Source organism: Heloderma suspectum, chromosome 13 (genome assembly GCF_057233095.1).
Source record: "Heloderma suspectum isolate Gila_16-S chromosome 13, 16-S_ref, whole genome shotgun sequence".
Lineage (NCBI taxonomy): Eukaryota > Metazoa > Chordata > Lepidosauria > Squamata > Helodermatidae > Heloderma > Heloderma suspectum.
This window is the reverse complement of record NC_139470.1, coordinates 3,082,098-3,099,650: the sequence shown is the minus strand read 5'-3', so window position 1 is coordinate 3,099,650 and position 17,553 is coordinate 3,082,098. Positions and strand designations below refer to the sequence as shown.

General features: G+C 44.5%; 1 protein-coding gene across 2 annotated transcripts in view; it reads right to left on the bottom strand.

Annotated features, from left to right (window-relative positions):
* The window catches only part of SSH1 (slingshot protein phosphatase 1), a 46,008-nt gene that overhangs the window by 26,626 nt on the left and 1,829 nt on the right, over nt 1–17,553 (bottom strand). Inside the window, exons 2-3 of one of the 2 annotated variants that reach the window (XM_084819580.1) lie at nt 11,105–11,145; nt 1,874–2,036 (exon numbers count right to left, since the gene is read on the bottom strand). Coding sequence is in view for 1 of the 2 variants with exons in the window: in XM_084819577.1 (XP_084675703.1) it covers nt 11,105–11,145 (41 nt within the window). In the remaining variant the exon portion in view is untranslated. The remainder of the gene's footprint in view (nt 1–1,873; nt 2,037–11,104; nt 11,146–17,553) is intronic. The other variant, XM_084819577.1, reaches the window with a different exon arrangement.

Below are 17,553 nucleotides of genomic sequence, written 5' to 3'. Positions count from 1 at the left end.
TGCTGTGGGATCTCTAGGGCTTATGAATGGTTTGCTGTTGATTCTGTGTTTCATTCGGATAGACTCGGCCCATCCATCTAGCAAGATATGGTGAACTAATCATCAATGTATCCATCCCACAGATTTCCAACACTTCTCTTGTAAGAAAGGAAAGCATTTAAGTTCCTGTGACCTTATTTTTTTGGTGCCAGTTCCTAAGCCAGAACTGGCCCTCATGTTCCAAGCATCCAAGAGGTCTGCTGTAGCTCACAGACAGGCTGCTATAATCAGCTTCCTGAGAAAGACAGTCCAGCTTCATACTCCTGCTACAGCTGAAGTCCATATCACAACCTTAGCTCCCCTGGGTGTGCGGTTTCAAAGGGGAAAGCAAAATTAACTGTGATCTTGGCAGCTATAAGACCTAGGCTGCCCAAATGCTTGATCCACAATGTCGATGAGTTCCCACTTCGGATCAACTATGGAGAGGCTGACTGCTGAGCTAAGACTCACAACGCTAGTACTCTGCACTTGCCCATTTCAATCAATGTATCTCCTTCAACCATTTTGTTTGAAGTACAGATAGTTTCAGTGACCTCCAAAAGCGATGCACAATCTTCCCTGGGTGAAGGAAGAAATTAAATGCCCATCAGTTTGTACATTTTCACTTGGACATGATTTACGGCACAAAACATGTTGATGGTGTCTGGCATAGATGCTTTAAAAAGTGGATTAGATTAATCAGTGGAGAGGGAAGCACTGTTGCCCTCATGCTCTGCACATGAAATCTCCCAAAGGCATCTGGTTGGCCAATGATGGAAATAAAATGAAGGACTAGGGGTACACCTTTGGTCCGACCTGTAGCTGGACAGAGCTACATTATTTAATAAGTCCTGAGTTTTGTTGATCTTTGTGCTCTGAAGACTACACCAGATGAAGAACACACAGTTCAAAAGCCTAAAACTTTAACTTAACGTTAATTACACCCCCAAAGGGTATAATTTTACTTGTTCTAAGCATCATAATCTATCTACAATTTATCTATCTAAAATTATTTCTAGGCTGTCTTTAAGGGTGGAACGTGCCATGCAGAGCAGACTGCTCCAAAGAGAATTCCCAATGTGTCCTCTTTGAAAGCAACAGAAAACCTATAAGTACAATTCCTAAGAAGAAGAATTTTCACTAGCACTATCAATTTTGCACTACTTTAGTTCTGAATGGGCAGTTACAATGCTCGGGGGAGGGAGGGCTTTGTGATTTGACCAGGGGTAGTTAGTTTGTTGTTGAATTTCTGTGGGAGGGTCTAACGGTACAGATGTCTCCTCAGGGATGCTTCAAACAAACTGCTCTGACAATTATGGAATGGAGCCTGTTGATATTCTGGCCAGGGCAGTGCCCTTTTTGGCAGTAGCATCCAATCGGGCCCCAAAGTAATCCCAAAGCCCTCCGATGCATTTCAGTTGAAAGGGCAGGCAGTGAGCCAGAGTGGCTGGCAAGCTTTGCTCCAAATGGCTGTAGCACTCCGCCAACAAAAGTATCTTCTAAGCGGGTATTGTTTGGCTGAGAAGGCGTGGGCCGCATTTGCTACCCAAGAATTCCAAACAGCATTTTCGGAGACTGCAGGCCATTCACGGTGCCAGATGCAAAAGCTCTTTCAGGACAAGGAGCGGGGAGAGAGGAAATCAATCAGGGAGCCCACAAAGGCAGATTTCCCAGCAGGAACAAACTGCAAATGATGCGTGCCAAGACTGCCTTGGTGACCTTGGGATTTGCTTCATCACGACTGCAATCTGCACGTTTTTTGTCAGGAAACTTGGCCACAAGACGCACCACAAGAGAGGATTCCATACCGGGAAGAAGAGCAAGGCAATGCTATGTGACAAAAGGTAAACCTTACCTTTTGGGGAGCAGGGTTTAATCTCTCGTCTCCCATCATGCAGTACATTAGGTACAGACACAAAGGAGTTATTTTCAAGGATGGCCATTTGAATGCAAGCGAGCACATGAACCTAAGCAGCGTGGGCACAATCCACAGGAATGTCTTCTGGGTAGACGCCTTGCTGAAAACAAATGGAGCAGCATGGGAGAATGAGCCCTCCAAGCCGATGGCACACCATAAAATTAATATGCACATTAAAGATTGTACTGAGCATTTATACAGTTCTTTAGATCGTTCAAAGCACTTTGCATACATCAGCACACCATTCAAAATCCTGGTTTTGATCAATAAGATCCTAAATGGTCTGGAACCAGGACATCGAAAGGTTCGCCTCCTCCCACATTAACCTGCCCACTAGCCAAGATCTTCATCAGATCCTCGTCTTCAGGTACACCCTCCTTCAGAGGTTAGATGGGTGGCTACCAGCGCTAGGTCCTTTTTGGCAGTGGTGCCTGACTGTGAAACTCCCTGCCTAAGCACATTTGCACGGGAACACCATGATCTTTTAGGCAGCCTTCAAAGGCAATTAATGTCAATCTTCCCTTAGCTGCTGCCTACTGATTTCTTTTCTTTTAGGCTATGTAATTAATTTGTTAGGCCATTTAACAATTGTACGTTATTACTGGTATTTATACTCTTATAATGTTTGTAAGCCGCACTGAGAATCTAAATGGTGGACAGATTAGATAATCTTAAAAAGAAATGAAATATACTGATAGGAAGGGGCACCAACGTTGAGAGAATAGCAGCTTCCCTAAGGCCAAGAAAGCTCACAACAAACTCAGTGTAGCATCATTCCTAAGACACCCTAACTCAATGACCAGGGATATTAGATAAGCTGGACTACAGGAGACGTTCTTATGCAGCCAAGAACTAGAAGTTTAGCAGCACAGGAAGCTGATTTTTACCAGGTCTGCACCAACAGCCCAACTTTGTTACAAGGCAGCTTCGTATGTTCATGTGTCTAACACAAAAAAATAATTCCTCTGGGAGTATTTCAGGCACTCCCCCTCAATGTTCATCTTGGGTTATTCACAGACTACTGTGTCCCTCTATGGCCCTGCCAATGCCACCCATCTGAGTTAATTATCCTATTGCTTACATGATCCATTTACAATGAGATGAAAAGACAGGGTAGTCAAGAATCCTTTGTCTGTTCTGCTGCTGCTCATTTCAACCACAGTCACCCCTAAAGATGTAAACAAATCAAATACTGAAGTGACTTCAGGGGGACTCCACATCAGCAGACCATGTCAGCAGGTCTGGCAGTTTTACACCACTGTCCTTACCACCAAAGTTTAAAATGTCACTAGGCAAGCAAGACAGGCTGCGTATACTTTGGACAGCTAGGAAAATTAAACAGCACGGCATAAGAAAAGGCAAACAGCTTGCTGGAGACGTCCTGCCTGTTATTTGAACAGCTAAAGCAGGCAGGGGGCCCCAATCACAGCATCATTAAACTATGCAACCCTTCCTTGGAACTAATGTCCTAATTGTAGTTAACATTTCTGACATTCCTGCTGAAAAATGGTACCATTTATGTGGCACCAGCTGCCTCAGAGCTCCCCTTCTCTAATGCCATGGTGTCCACAAAAACAGATGAAGAAATTCACATTAAAAAAATTAAGAATCCTTTCCCAGACGTTAGCTGTTGTTTTCACCTAATGTGTTTCTGTCCCAGCCGTTGGCACACACCTCCAGAATTTAATATATATCTGAAACAGAAGATGTGGCTGCTGCAAATCAGCACCCACTCTTCGGAAAACCCCTGGCTTAAAGCAGAGCAAGTTCCTCAGAGAATAGTCGGTCCTGGACAGCCAGCTAGACTCTCTCTCAATTTCCAGTTACCAAAATGCAACGGGAAAATATTTTTATGGCGTCTAAGAAATTACCATAGCCAGCCTATGTGGGCAACACTCATGTTGCATGTGGCCCCACCCACTGGCCATTTTTCAGTTTCCCTGCCCCTACCATTGAATTTGCCTCAGCAGCAAAAAAGGGCAATTTGGAAGGAAACAAGGTGCACACTGAGCCTTTGTTTCCTTGCAAAATCACCTGGTTTTTGCCACCACAATGGCAAATTCAGTGGTAATTTGGGCTGCAGGAATTTCATTGGAGGCGGAGAGTAGCCCCTAGTGGGGCAATGTGCCCCCCACACCAATGCTGCCCACCTCTGCTATAGCTGTTTTCTGCAGCTGCAGAGGAAAGAACATAAGAGTCCTGCTAGATCAGACCAAAGGTTCATGTGATCCAGCATTCCTGCTTCTTAGTGGCCAGCCAGATGCCTTCACGAAGCCCATGAACAGGGCATAAGGTAATAGCCCTCCCTTTAGTGTCCCTCCCCCCAGCAATGGGTAATCAGAGGTACACTGCTACGGAACATGGATGTTCAATTTAGCCATAACAGCTAACTGGTGCCAATAATGCTCTCCATGAATTTGTTTAATTCCCCTTTGAAAGCCATCTAAGATCATAGAATCATAGAATAGTAGGGTTGGAAGGGGCCTACAGGGCCATCGAGTCCAACCCCCTGCTCAATGCAGGAATCTAAGTCAGAGCATCCCTGACAGATGGCTGTCCAGCCTCATCTTGAATGCCTCCAGTGTGGGAGAGCCCACCACCTCCCTAGGGAATGGGTTCCATTGTCGTATTGCTCTAACAGTCAGGAAGTTTTTCCTGATGTTCAGCTGGAATCTGGCTTCCTGTAACTTGAACCCATGATTCTGTGTCCTGCACTCTGGGATGCGTGGCCATGACCACCTCCCATGGCAACAAAATCCATACATTAATAATGCATTGTGTGCAGATGGACTTTCTTCCGTCTCTGCAGAGGAGACCATTATACCATCAAGTTTTCAGGGAGACAGACTTGGCTATCTTGGAGCATCTCTCTACACCAACCTAAAATCCCACATTTAAAACAAGGCTTTCTGCTTCCATTTTAAATGCAGAATCACAACGGACTCCCTTTACATGTGCTTCCTTTCCCCCTTCCCCTTTCCCCCTCCTTCTCCCCCTTCCAGATGGTTCACTGATCTAGCTCCTCTTCTTGCGACTTTTCCTTTTTCACAGAGGGAACTCAAGCAGAACACAAGTGGGGTAATTTGATAGCTCATTATCTCTGATCTATTTAAAAATGGAATAGAGGTCATTTAGTGTGGGAGACGCCCTGGAGGTTGACGAGACGTCATCTAAAGGGCCTGCAAACTCTAGCAGGATAAAAGCTCCATGTGAAGAAGCCCTTGAGTGTAACAGAAGAAACATCCCAGCAAAGTCAGGTAAGCAGAGTTCTTGGTATAACAGTCGTCCCCCAAAAAGAATGGGTAATCTTCTTAGGGAAGACGTTGTAAAAAAAAAGAAAAGGTGCAAAACCCAGTTCTCACAACTTTCACTAACTGGTTTCGCTTCTCATGACTTTCTAATCCTTTATACTATTTGATGTTGCTCACACTTCCTCGCAGGACCTGGGTCTGCTGCTAAAGCTATGCAGCTTAAGGTTACAGCTGAGAAAAAGCAGAGGACTGGAGAACCCACAACACAGTACAGAGAAAGAGCAAGATACATACACCAGCAACACCACTGGCTTTGCTGTCTTCAAAAATACCACTGGAATTAAATGAACAAGTCCAGGCAAATGTCTCCCTCCATTTCAAACCCTGAATCTAGGAAATAGAATACATTATGGAAAATCTGGGTAGTGTGGTGTGGAGTTCATAATTTAGGTCATGATTATAGGTCAGTCAGAATCACAGGGCTTTTGAGTCAAGGGCAAATGAACAGAGACTTAAACAGCTTACTGCAGGGAGCTGCTGGACTTCTCACAGGCTCATGCCTAAAAACAATAGCCATGCTGTAGAGTTAGCCATCCCACAAGCTACAAATGCTTATTGTCTTGCAGCTGAAGTCAGCAAGAGAACTGTAGGCAGAAGCTGCTGACTTTATCAGAGGTTTAAAAACAGGATGCTGAATCACATCCTGGCAAGGTTGCAGCATCCTGACTTCAGCATACTCTGAGCAACAAGGAGGCAACTCAGTGGGCTTGAGAGCAGTTGTATCCGTCCACCGTGTAGGTGCGGCCTGGAAAATTGACACCACACATTAGGCCTTGATGCTCTGTGGACTGCCTTAGTGTGGAAACGCTTGGAAAACAGTGAACAGAATGGGAAGGGGGAAAATCTCCTGCTCCATGGGGCAGAATGGCAACAAGGCCTGGGTCACACAACCCCACCCAGTGTTCTGGAGTATTCCAGTTCAGGTTATAACATATGGCAAAACTAATTTTCCATCTCATTTGAAATGTAATGTGCAAATATTTGTTCAGTTATTTCTTTAGCGTTTTTAACCGTGTAGCATTTCTCCGAGCAAGCCTGTGGCACAAGTGTGTGCTTTCACAGTGATTCAAAGTCAAGTAAATGTCTTAAGATTTCAACCAGGGTGGCAGCATAAGAAGCTTTCTGATGAGCTCAGATTTAAAGGGGACACATAGAGGAAATGGAAGTACAGGCAAATTTCGTGAGGACACCAAACTGGGTGAGGTAGCTAATACCTTAGAAACAGGATCCAAGATGATTTTGACAGGATGGTGAACTGGGCCAGAACTAACAAAATGAATTTCAACAGAGATAAATGTGAAGTTCTGCATTTAAGTATGAAGAAGACAGGACGGGCAACACCTGACTTGACAGCAGTACTTGTGAAAGGGATCTAGGGGTTTTAGTAAACCACATGCTAAATGTAAATCAGCAGTGCAATGCAGCGGCTACAAAAGAGAATGCAATTCTACGCTACATCAAAAAAGTATTATGTCCAGAATGCAATAAATATTGGTACCACTCTATTCTGCTTTGATCAGACCTCAGCTGGAGTACTGGATCCAGTTCTACACACCACAGTTTGAAAGGATATCGACCATCTAGAACATGTCTAGAGGAGCATGGCGAAGATGGTAAGGGGCCTGGAGATCAAGCCCTGTGAGCAACAGCTGAAGACGTTGGGGAGGATTAGTCTGGAGAAGAGTGACGGAGAGGTGATGTGACAGTTTTCTTTAAATATTTGAAAGGCTGTCACAGAGATGCTGGAGCAAAACTGTTTTTTGCTGCTCCGAAGGGCAGGACTTGAACTACAGATTCAAATTACAATAAAAGAGGGCTTCGACTAAATATGAGGCAGGCTTTCCTGATCTACAAGCTGCTCAGCAGTGGCGCAGACTCCCTCAGAAGATGGCGGACTCTCCTTTGGTAGATGTTTTTAAGCAGAGGCCGGATGGGCACCTACAGGAGTGGATTTCCTGCATCAGCAGGAGGTTAGACTAGATGACATTAGACGTTCCTTTAAATTCTATGGTTCTTTTTAGGTTTTGGCACTGTTTAGCTTTTCCCAAATCCTGTTTCCCAAGCCTGGACCCCAAATCCCATCCACCAGTGATGAAAAGTCATATTACACTGGTCCTACATCAAGCGCATAGACCATATTACATTGGTCCTACATCAGCTGCACTGGCTTCCAATTTGTTTCTGGGTCCAATTCAACATGATAGTTCTTACATCTGAAGCCTTAAATAACTTGGGGCCAGGATACCTAAAGGACCACCATATGAATCTACCCAGAGCATACAATCTTTGTCTGAGGTCCTATTATATGCCCCACTGCTGAGAGAGGTTGCTGGTGGGAACACAAAACAGGGCCTTTTCTGTGGCAGCACCCCAATTATGGAACTCATTTCCTAGGGAGGTTAGATTAGCCTTTTCAATGCTTAACCTCTGGCACACAGCAAAGACATTTCTATTCTGCTCCATTTGTTGGTTTTTATAGACTAATACCTGGATTTATTATTATGGAGGTTTTCGGGACTCTGATTTTAATCTTTACTTTTTAAATTGTTTCTATATCTATTTTGTACATCATCTTGAGGGCTTTATGGCTAAAATGCTGTCTATAAATATTTCAACAAATAATTAAGACAGATTATTCTGATCTTTCCTGGACAGAGTTTCCGTGGCCCAAAGCTTATATCCACCACCGGAGGTGTTTAGCTTCTCTATTCTGATTATCCCCTTCACACCTCCAGTTGGAAGGACCCTCCTCTCAAGGCAGCTTTTGTGCCCCCCCAAAAACAGCCCAATTTTTTCCTGCAGCAGCCTTGCTGGTGGTTTCATCACAAGGTCACTCTAGGCCCTTCATAACAGCTAGACAAAACCATCTCGTGGGGAAAACAAACAAGGACTTGGTTGGGAAACTTTGACAAGAAGTGGAATGAGACTGCCCCCTGATGGACCAAAGCCTCAATACAATGACTGTAAACAAGAAAATCCTTTAAGCATTTTTGATGGCAGGACGGAGTCAAAGTCCTCAAGCTATTTGACAGGAGCTCTGATACTTGTGCTGCACCACAGATGGGGACCGGAAGTTTACAGCTAGCAATTATTGTGTTCTGCCAGTGGAGGTGGGTTGTTTCTATGCTTAACTGGTATCACCCATTGTCAGCGGGCAACACAGTGTGATGACTGCCTGCCATATCCTCTGATGAAAGGTGAGCTTGCTTGATCACGTCTTCTCAGAAGTGAGGTTAGCAGACAGCTGCTGCCAGGCAGAGAGGAGCAATTCCTCAGGAAGGGGTTGGTGTTCACAGCCATTCATAGGCAGCAGCCTATCTGGGATTCTGTACTTTGAACTGGAAACTTCCTGAGGCTGGTACTTGCTCCCAGGTTATTACTTACACCAGTCTTCCCTAACTTGGTGCCCTCCAGATGTGTTGGATTACAATTCCTATAATCCCCAGCCAGGAATTATGGGAGTTGTAGTCCAACACATCTGGAAGGCACCAGGTTGGGGAAGGCTGCGCTAGGCTAAGTGCACTCATGTATCAGCAGCCATTCCAGCTGGCTGCAGCAGAGGGAGAAGTGAGACAGCACAGACCACTCCACTGGCTCAGGTAGGACCTCTTCTCCTCTACCTGTTCATTGGGTGATCTTGGGCCTGTCACTGACTCTCAGCCTAACCTACCTCACAGGGTTGTTGCCAGGATACAATGGAGAGGAGGAAGACCAAGTAAGCTACCCTGGGTTCCTTGCAAGAGGAGAAAAGGCAGGATATAAATGTAATAAGAAAATCAATCAATCAATGAAGTTATGAAACTGGAAATACCTGAATTTGCTTGTTTTCCTTCCCCCACCTTTTTTTTTTTTTAATCTATTATAGCTATTTTTATACGCCCTTCAATTACATTCCCTGGGCAGTTTACAAAAAAAGAATAAAACAATAAAATGCAAATACAGAAAATATAATAAGCTAAAAGCCACCAAAAAAATCACAAAAGCAGCATAAAACACTCCACATTATTAAAATTGTATCTTAAAAGCCTGGGGGAAAAATTTTTAAAACTGGGAGGAGGAGTTGAGATGCACGTTGTCTCCTCTTTAATGGGAAATGCCATAGTAGATGAAGACCCATCACCGAAAACTCCTACCACCAGGCAGATACCAGCACAGATAATGCACCTGCAATCGCACCAGGTCACACGTTCAGTCCTGTGCTGCCACACAGCCATGCTGCCAAACTGGCCAAATCAGTTTGGCAGTGCACAACGTCAGCTGGCTGTTACCCCCACAGCTGAGGTACAGCCGACCCATGCATAACTTGTCTTCATGCAGGTACAACCAGAGAGGAAGGGGAAGCGATGCAAAGCAAGAGTTACTCATAGGACACCTAAGAACATCCCAGAGAGAGAGAGAAGGAGAAGAGAACTATGTCAGAGAGGTAGAGCCTTATGTGCTAGGAACAGCAAGTTCTGTTGTATCTGTGTTAGGGGGGGAAATCCCTCTGTCCTTTATACCATGTGGGGAAAAGGAAAGAGTAATGCGTACAGGGCTGTGTATTTTTATTACAGACATTCACCATTAGCCGCACAGCAGAACACCCATGCCAGCTGGGACAGAAATAGTTTGCATAGCCCTATCCCTATGACATCACTAACTCAGCCTTGTTTTCAACCACTCGTCTGGTCACCACAGGCAACAAGGAATTTCATTCAGGCGAGTGAGCAGGTTGCTGCAGGAGGGACAGAGTGCTCCCCCCTCCTCTGGCTGCCCAGTGCATTTCTATGTTGAGGGGGGAACAAGGCTCTTTGCCTCCTCCCCGCCCAACGCAGAAACCCAAGGTGGGATGCTCGGGGAGGGACAGAGTGCTCCATCCTTCCTCCAGCAGCCCACTGCATTTCAGTGCTGGCTGCAGCAGACAGAAAGCCTCCTCCTGCGCATCCAGCATAGAGACCACGAGAGGTGGCAGAATAGGTAGCTCGGCCTGTCTGCCACCATCCCACTGTTCGTCTATGCTAGACAAAAGCAGGAGGCAAACCTTCTACAAATCCAGTAGAGAAACACAGCAGGCTGGCTACCGAGAAGAAAAAGTCCCCTCACACATCCAGCAGAGAAACCAAACAGGGGCTGGCAAAAGGAAGGATGATCTGTCCCTCCTTCAGCAGACCTTCTTATCAGCAAAAAGCAGGCTAGTGAACATTTTTGCGGGCTAGTAACCTTTTTGGGGCTAGCTTAAAAGATGTTATTAATGCATCCCCTTCTCTCATGGGGGTAAGACCTGGTAAGGCCCAATTTAAACACTAATAAATGTTTATTGTGCTGCTGTTTAACAATTTAAACACTGATAAGAAATAAATAAAATAAACATGACACAACACAAGTGTAAGAAAACTTGATTGTACAGTGTTCCATGCAACCACCTTCACTTTTAAACCAGGCCTACAAACGCTGCATATATGGCACTAGCACATGCATGTCTGTTAGCATTGTGCAGTATTAAATCACTGGTCCTTGGTATGCTCCTGCTCCAGGGAAGATGAGGTGACCCAGTTTAAATGAGAAATGTGGAACGCCACATGGGTAAATTTTTCTTGCATGTCCAACATCACATTTAAAATTGCACCACAGACGTACTAAAGTTTGGATGGAAGAAGTGGCAATGATCAACTGACCAATCTGGCATGCTGAAGTGGGATCCAACCACACTCCATTCAGCAGCAATTCCCACCTCCTTGTGAGCACGCACCCCGCCCTCCACTCCACCCCGCATTTCACACCAAATCAAAGCCTTATACAGCAAGAGATAAAACAAAGGAGGTTAAAAAAAATGCCAGGAATAACTTCTAGAGCAAAAGTTTAAATAGCTCATGCTTACCTCAGGTTCAGTTTCCGTTCTTCATCACTGCCAACCTCCAACTGAAGGCAAAAGTGAAAGAAGCTTTAAGTATTAAAAGCCAAAATAATCTTAATACACTTCAAATATTTTGTTTTTAGAATACCTGCAATAAAATAATATGCAGCCATATATACTTTTATTACCCTTTTATCCCACCCCTCCCCACCTCCAATTTTACCTTAATAACCCTGTAAGGTAGGCAGGCAGAGAGAGGGGCCAATGACCACTCAGTGAGCTTTGTGGCTGACAAGACAGTTGAACTCAAGCCTCTCCACCACTAGTCCAACATTCTAACCACTATTTTATTTTTTTATTTGATTTATATCCCATTTTCTTCTTTCTACGAAGAAAAACAGCACTCAAGGCGGCTACACCACAATGGCCCTTAAGTTTTTTTGTCTTTGTTTGACAACATAAAAAAGGAAGTATTATGTTCATGTTTCTGGAGGTGGGGAGACTGGTACATTATCTCTTAGGACTGCAAACTTTAATCATCAGATTAAGCTCATGATGTTTTCGTTAATTAACTGGTAAATGCAAATTTTAAACGGCAGGGCTGAGAGTTAATGGCATACTTTTCTTTTGAGGCTATTTTGGGTCTGGGATGTTATCGTAACAGAGACTGAAAAAAGAAAACATTATAGATGCTCTTTCCTGAATGGCTGCTCATGTTCCATTAAACTGTAGTTTACCTTACCCTGCTTTCAGTATTTCAAAATGGCAGTTCTATGGAGGTTTTGGTGCTATGCACTTTAATATTCTTTAAAACCAGCTACTCTTTCAGAACTCCCCTAATCAAACTGAACAGTCTGTGAAAATAAATTTTTTGTTTGGAATCCAATCACTGGGCTACTTTGAATGACAGGTGGAGCCACAGAGATCTCACAAAAGGAGCTGCATGCACGCAGCACCTTACACACTAGGAGGCCTAAAGACAGCAGAACAGAACACACAAAAGGATGAATGAGATACAACAAACACGACACACCATTCACACTTATCAGTTCACATAGCAATTTAATCCCAATCACTTCTATTAGGATTAATCCCAATTTACTACTGGGTAAATGGATCACAATGAAGCCATGTAATGCTCACGCTCTCTCAACAACACAGCCAAATGCACAACAGTTTAAAATTATGCTGTATGCACTGCTAGTAACGTGATTTTAAAAGCCTTCGCTAAGGCTGCAATCCTATGCACACTCACCCTGAGACTAAGCCTGACTGAACGTTAACGTGAGTTACTTCTGAGTACACATGTATAGGATTATGCTGAAAGTCACAAACTGGTCTCACTAACAGCAAACATGGCTAGATGGAATGACTCCAACAAGAGAGGAAGCAGATTAACAAGGGAATTGAACTGAATAATCTAGTTTGGGCATGAAGAATATGCCTTGGGTGGGGAGTGATTTCAACTATTCAATAATGCACAAAGAAGCCACCAGAAGTTGCGGGTAGGAAAGAAAGAGCAGCAAGGATCTGAAAGTGGGAAATAGGATTCATAACCTGAGAGGAAGAGGCAGGATTTGAGACTATGCCACAGAACCCGGTTCGCATGTAACTACAAACCATGGTTTAACTGTGGTTTGTTCAATCATGGGTTGTCTTTACATGAGAACCCGGAACTATAGGTTAACTATGGGTTGTTAACCATGAAGAAACCATGAAGAGAACCCGTGGTTTGTTGATGAGTTGTGACCTGTAGGTTGCTTAAACCATGGGCTGTCATTACGTGTGTACCCAGACTTGTGGTTTGTTCATGGGTTGTTTTGCCAGCCTACAGAGGCAGGAGACAAGAGCAGTCAAACAACCCAACCTCTTTACATGCCAATACTGCAGTGCCAGAAAGGCATTTGGGATACAGGAAGGGACCAGGTGAAGAAAAGGAAAACAAACAACCCAGAGACTGAGAAAACAAACCATAGTTTCTTTGTCTGCTAGACAAAGATCTGGTCTGCACGTAATGCCAACCCAGAATACAGGTTGAGTATGGGCTGTTGTTGAATCGTGGGTTGTCATTATGTGCGAACCCTTCTCTATGGTTTAACTATGGATTGTTATCCACAGACAATCCAGAGTTCACAACCCAACAACAAACCATGGGTTTTCTAACCCATGCTCAACCCATACTCTGAGTTGTTGTTATGTGAGAACCAGGGCAAACCCTCAGTAAGGCAACAAAACATGGTTTAAATAAACGATGGGTTAGCGTTATGTGCGAATGAGGTCATCATCAGGCCAGGCGTGTACAGAACCTGTGTACAGGTCACAAGTTCATGGAGTTGATATAGAAGACCAGGTAAAAGTAAGGTAAGACAGGGATCTTCCCTTGCCTCTATCTCCCTATGGTCTCCCTTGTGCCAAATTTTAGATGGTAAGCTCCTCAAGGCAGGTGACCTGCTATCTTGTTACTCGGTAAAGAGCCATGCACAATGATGCATTACTATTACTAAATATTAAAAATGAAGAATGGAATTCTCCACATACATTTCAATTTGAGTATGGAAAGGTGGGACATGCATCAGCAAGGAGTTTAAGATGGCAGAGGCCTCAGGTTATAGAGACGCAGGTGGCAAGGAAAGGGGGCAGGTATGTTGGAAGAGGTAGGCACTTTTGATGAGGAACTTACAAACTTGTACATTGTGAGCTCTTGTTGCTGTGCCTTGGACCAGACCTATAAATGGAGCAGAATCCAGAGGCAGTAGAGTTGACTGTCAGGCTTCAGGAGGTGGATGTCATCTCTGAAAGCTCCCCAATGTAAATAAAAAGCCTTGCAAGTAGAAAACTAGAACACTGGGCTAGAAATCTTTCACCTCCTTCCTGCCTTTGCTAGTTTTCTACTTGCAGGCAGTTCTTGGGGTTTTACCTTTTCACAAGACAGCAGCACAGGTGCCTTCCTCCAGCTTCAGCCTAAAGTGGTACACAGCCCATTCTACCTCCTCAGCATTTCTACCATTTTGGTCCACTGCATGTATAGACCAGGCCTTCAGTTGAACGTGTGACTCGCTGCCACCAAAAAGCACTGTGCGTGAGGCAAAGACAGGTGGCATGGAAACTTTGCCTGTGTTGTTTGGTAACTTGTTCACACATACAAGTCACTGAGCATGCAAGGGTGACCTGAGCTCACCCTTAAAAGGTTTATTTAAGGAGAAGTCAGGCAGAAACCTTGTGACTGGAGAGAAACACCACCTATTGCTGAATAAAATTACGCAGAGCTTAAAAGGCTGAGAGCAATGAAGCTACAGTGACAAAGGAAGAGTGTGCATGTTGTCATGTCTGGGAAGAGGAGGAATAAGTCATAGGGCAAGAGTTGAAAGGCCTGGGGGGATTAATACAAGTTGTGTGGGGTTTAATATACATTGTCTATAAAGAGAGGGGGGTTAATATAAGTTGAGTGGGGTTTCGCTATAGGAAACTCTGTGGATTCAGAATATGGAACGTGCAATATATCATGCTAAGGAGTGTGGGTTGTGGTGGCCCTCAGAAATAAAACAATTATGACAAGGAGGAAGGGGGCATAGAGAGGGAAAGCAAAGGGGCAGATTTTGGGTAAAGTGGTGAGCCTAAAAAACAAGCAGTAGGGCACTGGGTGAAGGTTGTGGGGCCTGAGTACATGAAAAGTGAATGGGTCTGGATGTGTGTGGATAAATGCCATTTATAAGGTCCAGCTATAGGTCAGCTGGGGAGCAGAACAGGGCAAAGTGAAGCAAACAGGGGAGTTTGACTTGTAGAGATGCAAGAGATGGGATGTAACTTGCTGTGGGGGCGGGGGGGGGGAGAAGAGAGAAAATTATACAAATTATTATGGAGCCAAGGCAACGTGGAGCGGGTCAGGCAAAGGGGTATGAGTTGTAGGGCCTGTCCATGAGGTCCCTGGAGCAACTAAGTATAGGCTTTGGGGCCTGATTATCACATAGCAGGGGGTGGTTTGAGAAGAATATAAATTACTGTAGGGCCAGACCAAACAGGGGATTGTTGTTGTTCAGTCATTCAGTCGTGTCCAACTCTTCGTGACCCCATGGTAGCACGCCAGGACTTCCTGTCCTCCGCTCTCTCCCGGAGCGTGCTCAAATCCATATTCATTGCATCGGTGATGCTATCTAGCCATCTCATCCTCTGCCGTCCCCTTCTCCTTTTGCCTTCAGTCTTTCCCAGCATCAGGGTCTTTTCCAGAGAGTTTTCTCTTCGCATTAGGTGGCCAAAATATTGGAGCTTCAGCTTCAGTATCTGTCCTTCCAATGAGCACTCAGGGTTGATTTCCTTTAGGATAGACTGATTTGACCTCCTTGCAGTCCAGGGGACTCGTAAGAGCCTTCTCCAGCACCACAGTTCGAACGCATCAATTCTTCGGCGCTCAGTCTTCCTTATAGTCCAGCTCTCACAGCCATACGTTGCTACTGGCAAAACCATAGCTTTGATTATGCGGACCTTTTGTCGGCAAGGTGATGTCTCTGCTTCTTACTATGCTGTTGAGGTTTGCCATAGCTTTCCTCCCAAGGGGCAAGCGTCTTTTAATTTCATGGCTACAGTCACCGTCTGCGGTGATCTTGGAGACCAAGAAAATAAGATCTGTCACTGCTTCCATTTCTTCCCCTTCCATATGCCAGGAAGTGATGGGGTCAGATGCCATGATCTTAGTTTTTTTAATGTTGAGTTTCAAACCACTGTTTGCACTCTCTTCTTTCACCCTCAACAAGAGGCTCTTTAGATCCTCTTCGCTTTCTGCCATTAGGGTGATATCATCTGCGTATCTGAGGTTGTTGATAATTCTCCCGGCAATCTTAATTCCGACCCGTGATTCATCCAGCCCGGCGTTTCTCATGATGTACTCTGCATATAAGTTAAATAAGCAGGGTGACAATATGCAGCCTTGTCGTACTCCTTTCCCAATTTGGAACCAATCGGTTGTTCCATGTCTGGTTCTTACTGTTGCTTCTTGACCCTCGTACAGGTTTCTCAGGAGACAGATAAGGTGGTCTGGTACCCCCATCTATTTCAGAATTTGCCACAGTTTGTTCTGATCCACACAATCAAAGGCTTTAGCGTAGTCAATGAGGCAGAAATAGACGTTTTTCTTGAATTCTCTTGCTTTCTCCATGATCCAGTGAAAGTTGGCGATTTGATCTCTAGTTCCTCTGCCTCTTCGAAACCCAGCTTGTACTTCCAGTAGTTCTCGGTTCGCATGCTGCTGAAGCCTAGCTTGTAGGATTTTGAACATAACCTTGCTGCCATGTGAAATGAGCGCAATTGTACGGTAGTTTGAACACTCATTGGCGTTGCCCTTCTTTGGAACTGGAATGTAAACTGACCTTTTCCAGTCTTGTGGCCACTGTTGAGTGTTCCAAATGTGTTGGTATATTGAGTGCAGCACTTTAACAGCATCATCTTTTAGGATTTTAAATAGCTCAGCTGGAATACTGTCATCTCCTCTAGCTTTGTTGTTACTAATGCGTCCTAAGGCCCACTTGACTTCACTCTCGAGGATGTCCGGCTCAAGTTCAGTGACCGCACTATCATGGCTATCAGGGACATTCAGATCTTTCCTGTATAGTTCTTCTGTATATTCTTGCCACCTCTTCTTAATCTCATCTGCTTCTGTTAGGTCCCTGCCTTCTTCGTCCTTTATCATGCCTGTCTTTGCACAAAACGTTCCCTTGAGATCTCCGATTTTCTTGAAAAGATCTCTGGTCTTTCCCATTCTGTTGTTTTCCTCCATTTCTTTGAATTGTTCATTTAAGAAGGCCTTCTTGTCTCTCCTTGCTATTCTCTGGAACTCTGCATTCAGTTGGATATCTCTTCCCCTTTCTCCCTTGCTTTTCGCTTCTCTTCTTTCCTCGGCTACTTGTAAAGCCGCATCAGACAGCCACTTGGCTTTCTTGCATTTCTTTTTCTTGGGGATGGATCGAGTTGCTGCCTCCTGAACAATGTTACGGACCTCCGTCCATAGTTCCTCAGGCACTCTGTCTATCAGGTCTAATCCCTTAAATCTATTCCTCACCTCCACTGTATATTCATAAGGGATATGATTTAGGTCATACCTGAATGGTTTAGTGGTTTTCCCTACATTCTTCAATTTAAGCCGAAATTTTGCAAGAAGCAGCTCATGATGTGAGCCACAGTCAGCTCCAGGTCTTGTTTTTACTGACTGTATAGAGCTTCTCCATCTTTGGCTGCAAAGGACATAATCAATCTGATTTCGATATTGACTATCTGGTGATGTCCATGTGTAGAGTCGCCTCTTGTGCTGTTGGAAAAGCGTGTTTGCTATGATCAGCGTGTTCTCTTGGCAAAACTCTAGTAGCCTTTGTCCTGCTTCATTTTGTACACCAAGGCCATGCTTGCCTGTTATCCCGGTGATTTCTTGACTTCCTACTTTAGCATTCCAATCCCCTATGATGAAGAGGACCTCTTTTTTTGGTCTT